The 11341-nt window shown below is 38.0% G+C and overlaps 1 protein-coding gene across 1 annotated transcript; it reads right to left on the bottom strand.

Moving 5' to 3' along the window:
• Positions 1 to 1246: 1246 nt before the first annotated feature.
• On the bottom strand, positions 1247 to 5917 carry CBP (sarcoplasmic calcium-binding protein). The gene is given in 4 exon segments (XM_064699826.1): positions 1247 to 2354; positions 2422 to 2730; positions 3277 to 3483; positions 5364 to 5917. Coding segments are annotated over 4 exon segments (1653 nt in total). The 5' UTR covers positions 5511 to 5917; the 3' UTR covers positions 1247 to 1364.
• Between the last annotated feature and the right edge of the window lie 5424 nt (positions 5918 to 11341).

Genomic DNA, 11341 nt, shown 5'->3' with positions numbered 1-11341 from the left:
AGTTTGGTCCAGATATCTTGAAAGTTATACAAGTTGTTCGTATAAGAACTTTGTTTTTGATCAATCAGTTCTATGCCATCCAGAATATATAGCTATAGCAGCCCGATCCGACTGGTTCCATTATGTGGACTATCTGCAATTTAAATCTATTTAAAGTTTCGGCTATTGATGCTTAAGACCTCGGAAAAGTCGAAGGATCTCCAGTCTGGAGTACCTCAATAGGAGATAACCTCAACCCAGCGACAAGCTGACGTTACAGACATTCCACTTTCCTTCCAGCTTCTACCTTAACACACATTTACACACATACACACACGAAAACACACACACAAACACACATTCGCACTCGCATGGGGAATGCATTCCTGATTAACTAAGATCTTATATTATTATAGTCCGATATGAAATTTAAAGCATTAAAATATTGGGCTTTTACCAATACAGGGAGAATTGGGGGAGCTACTTAGAAAGTGATATATTTTTTATCAGTATATAATATACAAGAACCTGCATATCAAATTTGGTGTATTTAGCTTTTATAAATATCAAGCTATGCCGGAAAAACCAACTCTCTAAATCGATTCTTATCGATATTATGGGAATAGGACGAGTTTTCGATAAGATTTGAGAAGGACAGACAGATTTGGCTAGATAAGAAGCTATATTCTTTATGGGGTCAGAGATCTGGCTATTACAAACATTTGCCAAAACCATAATAACCTCTATAATACCTTTCAATTGGTGCAGGCTACAAATACATATAACAAGCTCTTCAAGAGCGTGGAATATATTTTTGGCGAACTTAGACTTGGGCCAAGGGTTATCTTAAAGCTTAAAACTTTCAACATTTTCTTGAATGCCAATATATTCGAAAATTGAAATGGGACAGTTATTTTATAGAATACAAATAAATTGTATTGAGAAACTCGAGTTTTGAAATTTTCTTTGATTTTCCTCCCCTTATAATGCCAATATATTCAAAATAGGAATGGGACAGGGTATCTACTAGTCGAGGCTCATAGCACACATGGACCCACATATGTAAATATGTGTAAAAAGAATCATAATAATGCAAACATTAACGTTAGATTTGAAGCTCATGGTAAAATTAACCTGGTGTTAAGCCTCACAACTTTCTTGGAGTCTTGCATTTTATTGAGTTTTTATTGAGTTTTTTAAATGCCAACAATTAGTTTAACTAAACTTTAATTTGTTTTGCACTCAATCGCAATGAAAACATAATTGATTTTTTGTTTTTATGCTTTTTATTATTTTTGTTGTGTATATATCATTTGTAGTACATAGTATTATTTGAAAATGCGCCGCAATCGCATTGTTGAAAATAGATTTCCCTGCGCTTGCTTTTACAATTGCAATGCGGTTTTTCTTGCTGTTGCTGGCGTTTTCATTTTGCGCTTGCGTCGCTTTCGCGCCTTGCGCCGTATGCGATCAAATTCACGTATGTGATAAACAATAAAATGCTTAAAATCATCGCCCTCATATTGACGGCACGACATTGTGAATAATATAAGCGAATTAATATAGAAAAAAAATCTTATATCATAATTATGCATTGTAGAATTTGGCCCATGCTTGCTGTGCTCCTCGTTCCTATCCCCTTGCCGCTGTTGCGACCGTTGTTGCTGCTGTTGCTGCGACTGTTGCTGCTGCTGCTGCTGCTGCTGCTGCCGCTGGTAGTTGGTGTAGTTGTGTTTGCGCACTTTGGGCGAGGGCGGAGGCAGCTCATCATCGCTGTCCGAGTAGCGGCGATTGCGTTTGCCGGCCGTATTGAAATGTTGACGTAAGTAATCGTAAATGCTCATATTTCTAATTGTGATCAAGTTGATGGTGTTGTTGTTGTCGCAGTTGTTGCAGGTGATGTTGTTGCTGTCGATTGTCGTTTGCCTGTTGAATGGTCCCGATTTATGCAGCGCCACATGCTGTAGATACCGCCAACTGCCGCACGCCGTCTGCGTGCGTGTTGGAATCTTTAAGTTTGTTGTTGTTGTTGTTTTTAATAATGTTGTTGTTGTTGTTGCTGTTGTTGTTGCTGGCAGCATTGGCTTCGTTTTGTTGTTTGCATCGCGAACATTTTGATCTACAGCTGTGACTGCAACGCGTCAATGATCAGTGATTAGTGGACCCCAGAACATTTTAGATATTTTGGTATCATCTTCGGTTAAAAAGAATTGACGCCCCAAATGTACAAACTCCTTGAGCGACACTTGGCCATCGCCATTCTTGTCTATCACAGCGAATGAAATGGCAGCATCCTCTTCAGATAGTCCCAGACAGCGGAAGAAGAGCTTATATTGTTCGAGATCCAAATGGCCAGTGTGGTCAAAATCAACGGCCTGCGGGAAGGACCAATTCAATTACAAATGAATTCATATTTCTTTGAATTTATAATTCAACATTTACCTTAAACAAATAGGGCAAAAAGCGTCCAATGCGCTTGGCCATTTTCTTGTCATTCAGTCGATGATGCAAATCGGTTAGAAACTGCTCAGCAGTTACCAGATTATATGGTGTTATCTCCCCAAATTGCTCCTCCCACGTTTGTTTAATCACCTCGTTAAATTCGGCGGCCACATCCTCCGATAAATGGCCCAAATCGCTGAAGCGTTTGGCAAGCAATGAGAAATCATCGTACGAGATGACACCATCGTGATTGACATCCATAATGCGGTGCAAGGTGCGCATTTTGCGGCGCCAGAACTCTGAATCGCCCTGCAAAATAAAATTTTTCATTAAAACGGCTACAAATTTCAATTTTCAAATCTCAATTTGAATTTAACTGGCAACTGTCTGCAAATGCTTTCATGCACTGCTTGAAATCTCGCATACTTTACAAATTAAATCGGTTTAAAATTTAAATTCTCATATATTCATTGGCAACGGTGCACTGCTTGCATAAACTGCTTGTACTGTACACACACAATTGGCAATGTCAGACTTAAAGGTTTTAAAATTTTTGAAATTCAACTGTCAACTGCTTGCATGCACAGCTTGCAAGTTCAATATTAGTCAAGACACAAACCACTAACTGCGCCTGCGCCACCCACCCACACCCAACACTTTTGCGCAGCTGTCGCGGGTTCAAAATACGCCATTGGGCCAAAACAAATTCAAGCTTCCCAATTTGAAACAAAAGAAAAACTCGTTTCAAACACAAATCGCCCGCCCCACACACACACACAGAGACAGGCAAGACAGACAGACAGAATACCAGTTTCGGCCACGTGGCAGAGAGCAATTTGTAGTTCGTTCGCTTACCCGTTCACTGCGCTGCACATTTGCATTTTTGCGACGTCGCTCGAACTCATCATCCGAATCCGAGTCACTGTCGCTGTCCGTGCGGCGCAAGGTGGCTGCGCCGGCGGTTTTCTTTGAATATTGACGTACGTTCTGCAGCACAACTGGAGGGCGTTGCATAAGATTCCACGCACCATGTGTTGCACCATTTGATGATTTGACCAGACGCTGCAAGCCATAAAAAAGATAAAACAATTCGATTAGTTTTTCTTTTGAACTGTCCCAGTTACAGTTTGTGAGCTACTGGCCCGTGACAACTGCTTGCGACACCAACACACACTGCTAGCCTACTCCATTTTGAACTCGCTACGTTTTTCTTTCGAGCAACATCCACATACATAAATCAAGTCTGTTAATTTTGTTTTCGTTCATTGTTTACTGTTGCATTAACAGCGCGCTGTTACACAACTTCGGCGCTCATGCTGCGCTGTGTCCTTCAGCTTATACATATGTACATACATATGTGTACGTTTGGTTGTATGTATAAACAAAAAACATGCTTTATATACTCATGGTTGTTGTTATTATTGTTAAGGTCAGTTCTAGATTCTTGTTATGGACCGGTTTCTACGGCTACTTAACAGCGGCCCTGAGACCATTAAATAACAGTCGTTGTTTTGAGAGTCATTGATGGCTGAAGTCACCACGTGGCGCAAATGCAAAAAGAACCAGTGCATCTTCAACTAGAATGTTTCAGAAGTTGGATTATTTCTTACTTTAGTCTCTCCTTGACCTTGGGTTTGGCTACATACACACACACATACATACATACATGTGCGATTATGGGAGTAACATTACAAATGCAACAACATCAAATCACCAAATTCTGTATGTATGTACGAACATATTAATGAGTTTTTGGGTCTGTTATTGTTGTTGATGACAGACTGTTGGAGATAACAGTATGCAACGTTTCTTTTATCTTTCTTTCTTTATTTTCTTCTATTTGGTTTTTAATTACAAGCCCCAAAACTTGTCAACAACTTCAGGGAGCTACAAAACTGCTGGCCAAAGATAATGGAAATTATAGCAGCACATGCTGCTGGTCTCATTATGATAATTTTGATGACATCACTAACATTAAGTAGTTGAGTTTCTCGCATTCGGATACAAAATAGCCTGACTTGTATACAAATGTTGATCGCGAGCCTCTTCGAACATAGGCACACAGACACATATACGTATGTACATTGAAATATATTTATGCACGCGTGTTCGTTTTTAAAAGAGAAACGAAAAACAACTAAGCGTGTTCCAAAAACTCAATGACAAGCCCGCAAATAACATTTTATGTCTGCCGAGCGAAGAAGCACAAGGCACAAAGGAAGTCAACAAAAATGCGAAAATAAGGAGAATGCAAAAATGAAAGAAGTTGGTGCATGCATTTGCTAGAATAGTCAAGCACAATCAAACGACGGGTTGGTTTGTGGCGCGGCTAAGCGCAACTATCGCCGCAAAAAGTGTGGCAGGCTTAGCTGCCGATTTCCGTTTCGCCAGGTAAACATGAAACAGCAGTCGTTTATTGTTTGTTTTGTTATTGCTTTTTGGCGCTTTGCGCATGTTTTCATTGCCCGAATTTGCGCAGTTCGCCGAGTCGGCCCCATTTTATTTTGTTTTCGGGGGATGGTTTGAAACTTGCCATCACTCAGCGGCGAATTTGTTATTGTTGTGTGTGCAGCATTGAAAGATATGCGTCTTTGGCAGTATTGATTGCTGTTATAGTAAAAGGGGGAAGCAGTGCGAATTAATGTAGACATATGTATGCATATACACTGATCTACATACATGTGTTTATTTAAGTGTGTGACAATTTGTGTTGCTGGTATTTGCATTCTCTTCTCTTTACTTGTGCCACGCTTACAAATTGCTTCTCAAAGCCGACTTTAAATTCTGTCTCTGTCGCACACATTGTGGCCTCATTTCTTGTAACTATAACAGATGCCCCTTCCCACCAATCATACGCTTTTTTTTTTGGAGCTCTTTGTAATTTAATTAAACTAACACACACATAGACATGCACATTCATATGCACATTCACAAACGCTTACATTGTTGTTGCAATCGCTCGCTGAAAGCGGCAAGTTGGAGATGGGTTGCTGTTGTTGCTGCAGTGCGCCCACCGTTGCGGCCATATTGCGTTCCAGGATTTCTCTCGAAGTACGCAATAGACCACGGCTTACAATGGAGAGGGCCATGTTAACTGTTGTTGTTGTTACTGTTTTAATATCGATGCCAACTTAACGGTATAATTTAGCAACTTCGCTCTCTTTGTCTTTCTGTTTTTGTTGTTCTTGTTGTCCCTGTATCAGGCAAGCGAAAAAAAATGTGCAAGCTGACGGCGTTGCTTAGCTGCTGGTATTGTTGTTGTTGTTTTTGAATTTATTGTTGCAGTTGCAGCGCGCATTTAACAACCGGTTTGAAGTCACAGACACAAACACACTTTTATAAAAATTAAAAAAAGTTGCACTTTTGTTTGCTTTTGCTTATTACACTTTGCTGCTCCTCTTCAACTTCTTATTCGTCTTCTTCTTGAACTTCTTCCTTCTTCGATTTCTTTCCGTTCAACACGACCGTTCACTGGCGAGTTCCAAATCGTTTTAACAGCGACTGTTGCGGCGAAGAGAAATGAAAACAACATCGACGGCGACGCTGTACCAGAAGCGGCAAAGGCGCTTTAGGTGTATTTGTGCTTACGTGCGCTTGTGTGCGTTCGTGTGTGTTGTGTCTGTGCGTGGTGTATGTTAAATTGGGAGTGCGAGCATAGAAGGGAAACGGCGATGTTACCAGAAAAACAAAATACAAACAAACATGCGGCAGACACATACATACATACATTTTAAAGCCAGCGGCATTATTAAAAACAACGTCAACAGATGTTCAGGCCGGTCAGTGACTTTCAAACCGTTACACATCTTGTTTTTAACTATGTTATGAATGCATTTATGTTTTAACGCAATTCACTAAAGAGAAATTTAACCAAGCGATGAGTGTATGCTCGTATGCACGTAAATTTACGGTAGTTTGTATGTTTATTGATAAAGTAAACGAAAACTTACATATTTAGGTCGGTGTGACAGACTGTTTGATGAACGGAAGGGTCGCTTTCAATGTGCTAGACAATACATATGGATTTATGTATATGTATATGCACATATGTACACACATAAGTGCCATCGGCCAAACGGACGAGCGAGTTTTCTGTTTTTGTTCTACTTCCACACACTTCATTGCCTCACGCGCAAGCACACGTACACGTGAATATTTACACACGCACACTATATAAACTCATATGTACCGCTGTATATGTATGTATGCATACATATGCTTGCGTTATATAATCCGTCTTGCTCAGATGGAGCGCACTCTTTACTCTCTGAGCTTAACCTCTTTGCAAGCGATCCTGCAACGAGTAATTTCAAGAGCGCCAAAGTATAAACAATAACGGGCACTTAGAATATGTATGTACATACATACATATGTATATGATTTTGCTCATGAGAAGAGTGGGCAAATGATTTACAAAAATTAACAGCTGTAATACATCAGCTGTTATGCATACAAATGAAGATACATAGGTACATACGCATATACATGAACATGTACATACATATGTACATATATACACGTAGATTTTTGTTTTGATTTACGGGTCTAAATGTGCAACAAGTTACAAGTTGGCTTAGACTGTAAATGGCCCCAATCAGCGCCTATTTGTTGTTGTTACTTTGTATTGGGAGTGCAATGCACTCGGGCTTCATTCAATGTGTTGGTATACATACATACATATCTATTTCTCAGCATGTGTGTGTATGTGTGTCTGTCTGTGTGTGCATGTGAACGTGTACAAGAACAACGCGCGCATCGACATCGGCTGACTCCCAAATCGTCACGTAACATTTTAAGCGCCGGCGAATGCAAACAATTTACATGAAACAACAACAGCAGGTTCAAGAAAATGCTTTAGTTACCTTGCAATATACATGCTTACATATTTACATAAATATGTACATACATATGTGTAAAAAAAAACTAGGTAGAAAAAAAGCAACGTTTATCAGAATAAAATATGAATTAATGTTATGGTTATTTTTTCCTTTTATTTATACTTTATTTAGTTCAAATTATTATCTTCTTCGACGATCTCTTCATTTGCCTCTGTGCAAATTAATTTAAATTATTTGTGGGGCACTTAAATCAACTTAACGTCTTTACGAGGCCATTTTATAAACTTAACGGTTTAAATCCACTCATTTCGTATCTTTTGGCATTGCTTATGCCCAAGAGATAGACGAAAAGTTCGGGATATCAAGCACAGCGGATAGATAAGTATTGATTATTTACTAAGCAATTATTTGATTATTTACTAAGTATATAAGTTTCAGACTTCCATTATATCATATGTACTATATTGAAATTTTTGTGAAAATAAAAAAAAATTTAAATAGAAGACCTGTTAAAAAAGAAAAACAAGTATTAATAAATAATATTATGAAAGTAGAGAATATTGAATACCCTCCCCACCTGAGCAGGCGACCCAATGTTCAAGTTAGGCTTGGTATGCAGATCGTTGTTAACAGAAATGTATTGAATTGAGAATTTTATTTTATTCGCAGCTCTCAGCTTTTGCCTTTAAAATAGCACCTAGAGATAGCCAATAAGGTTTATTTGATATCAACATACTGCTCCGAGCAAAATTTACATTAATGGCAAACTTTTATACATATGTATGTGTGTTTACATTTTCGTGATCAGCGTACTAACCATGTCGTCGCAGGCTTAAGCCTGGGACTGCCAAAAATTGAAAAATAAAAAGAAATGCGTATTTTGAAAACTACAGCTGCATGCTAATTTAATGGATAAGATGAAAACAAAAGATGGCGTAGAAAGTTTGTTTATTTCATATACATACATACATACATACATATGTATTTAAATATGTAAGCATGTCTTACAAATCTGCGACCGGCTAATTAAAATGCGAAGTAAAGTGTGTACACACATGTGTATATATGTACACATGATGTTTCTCAGCCTACACGCGACGCGTGTAATTGTAATTGTAATTGCTCTTGCTCTAGCCGCCGAAGCGTGGCGCGACTCCGAGATATGCGTATGTGTGTATGTACATATGTATAAACATACATATGTATGTACATATGTATGTATGTCTGCTAAGATGTTCGGTTTTTTGTTTCTCGTTCTCTCTTCTGATTTGCCCTCTGTTGTTATTGTTGCTCTTTTCGATTTTGGCTTTTTGCGCTGTTTGAGCGCTTGGTGTTTTTTTTTCAAGGTTTTCTTTTTCGCCTGTTTGAGATTTCCGCAACGCCATTTAATTTTTGGCGTACGTGTTGCGCCTCATTGTCGTCTGCCGGCTCAACAACAAGAGTTGAGAGTTAATAATACTGGTATTTTTCAATTTCATTGATGCTACGCTCTGCATCCGCAGCGAGCAGTTACTTGACATGCAACATGAGGGCGTGTGCGTCAGTGTTTGGGGTCGGCAGTTGCTGCTGCGGTTTTTGTATGCGGATTTTGGCACGTCAGCACCGTTACGCCGGCGGTGAGAGAGTCAGCCGAAGCAGCGCACTTTTTATTTTTTTCAATTGTAGCTTTTGATCTGAATTGAGCATTAAATGACATTGTATTAATCGCCGTTGTATGTGTGCGTGTCAGTGCATGCAAATACGTGTATGCATGCATTGCTGTATGCGTATTATTGAAATCGTGGTGGCATTGCCAGACATCAGAAATGTGTACGTGCGCCATGCAAGGCGTCCTTTTTGTTGTCGTAGGTTCTAGATGCTGAATGCAGCTTAATGTATGTACTTACATACATACATATGTCTGTGTGCATGCAAGTAAATGCGTGCATTTCCATGTTGTTTGTATGTATGTATGTTTATTTACAATTATTCTTGGACAGCCAAAACTGTCGCCTTATCAGTGACCTGCTTTAGCTATTTTTCATTTAATATAATTATTGTTGTTGTTGTTGTTGGCATTGATAAAAAAACAAAAATATAGCAACAGCAGCGGACTCTTTGTCCATCATTAATTTGAAAGTGCGGCGTGGCCGCTTTGTATGTAAAGATTAGTCCAAAAAGTAAACAGAAATTATCGAAGGTAGTTCGACAGGTTATTTAGTTCAATTTTCACACTTGGCGTAGAAATTGCTCGAAAGTGCTACACAGGTTTAATTTGGGCTTAAAGATTTCGTCCACAAAATTACATTATACATCTTTTAACTCTTAAAGATCGCTACCCAATATATAAAATAAAAATTTAAGAGCATATGAACATATGTACATATTGATGTACATACAGAGCAATGTACGAAAGGGTCCACCTGGTTGTCTAAGTTAACGACAATGAAACTAGCTATATCAACATATGCAACCTATTACTTAACTACTATTACCTACCACAAATATAAAGAACACGTGTACAAACTTACATTTCAACCCTCGTAGAAAAAAGGTCAAACAAATTTGGAAATAGCTTTGACGAATTGGGTAAATAAGGAGCAAAATTGGTAAACAAGGTTTTTAATTTATGGAAAGGTTTTTGTGTGTGTGTTCTTATTTTTTGTTTGTAAGTATTTTCTTTCATTTGCCTTATATTTTTGCCAAAGTTCAAGATTTGCTTATACGCAAAAATCTAAGTCCAAGTTTTAGTCTTTATAGGTATGTATGTATATACATAAATGTTAAAAAATTGCTAATAAACGATTAATATAAAGCAATTGGCCTTGCATAGCAAACAAAAAAAAAACCAAATGAAATCAAAACAACATTTGAAATAAATAAACAGCAGCAAAAGCACTGCACAAAAACATATAAATACATACATACAAATGTATGTACATACATGCAAACGCGTATGTTGTGTGTGCTTACATGAAGTGTATGTGTTAGTGGTATTACTCTAGCTGTAATCCACACCAGAAGCGCCCATGGTGGCAGCCCTGACGGTCTGCGACGATTGTCGAGCATAGTACAGTGCATGCTTGATAAAGTTGACTAGTTCAATGCCGGAAAAACAAACTATTTGTTGACGTAATGTTATGCTTGAGCAGGAACTTAACATATTTGGAATAAATAAGTAATTAATTTAAAGGTTTAAACGGCCCTCTAATTTTCTTTGCAGCAATATTCTTAACAATAAAAGCATCAAAAAATGCTTTGTCAAACAATGCGCAGTAACATTTACATAAGCGTGTGTTTATTTTGTTGAGCATTCACTGTGCTATGCATAATGATTACCCCTCCCCAGCATTGGTCAAGTGCTAAGTGGTAAACACCAACTCAACGTTCTGATGGCCCTTCGGCAAGCACAACTGTAAATTTATTTATGGTTATTTTTAGGTCCAAATATGTTTTGCTTTATCTCTCAACAGAAATAAGGTTAATGTGTAACTTCGGCGACGTTGAAGCCGGCACGTTAGCCAAAAAGTTCTGCGTAAACAAAATTGTAATAAAAAACAACACACAAAAAAATAACAACAATAACAATGCGCCACAACCTTAAAGTACTTATCTTATTACAGTTTTAGAGCCACTTAAGAAAATCAAAATGATGGATGATTTTTAAAAACGAGAAGTGAAGGAGAGTGGATTTTAGCATTTTTATGCGACAGGTGACATAAGACCACTTCACAAAATGAATGCAAGTTTTTATTTACTAGTCATTCATTTTTTAAATTGGCGCGCCCAACGCAGAGTTGTACTGAGGCAAGTGCTGCCACAGCTGATAAGCGTCAGCGTTTCTTACAACAAAGAGACTATCACATATCGATTCATTTTTGTATTTTACTCGGCCAAAACAACGAATCTCGTTGAGCACTGCTATTACTAATTTAACATAAACAATAAATAAGTACAGAGTTTATTAAATGTAACAACGCTTAGTATATACTTGTTGAAGTGAATTTAAATAAATTTATAGTTCAATTTGTGGTAATGGCAAAGAAACTATAAAAACGATAAAATCTCATTGACATATCGATAAAATATCAACATTCTCATTT

The sequence above is a fragment of the Drosophila montana genome, unplaced genomic scaffold (assembly GCF_035044405.1).
Source record: "Drosophila montana isolate Dmon_TW-CO22-7 unplaced genomic scaffold, ASM3504440v1 contig_1624_1, whole genome shotgun sequence".
In the NCBI taxonomy this organism is placed as follows: Eukaryota; Metazoa; Arthropoda; class Insecta; order Diptera; family Drosophilidae; genus Drosophila; species Drosophila montana.
This window is presented reverse-complemented; position numbering and strand designations above follow the sequence as displayed.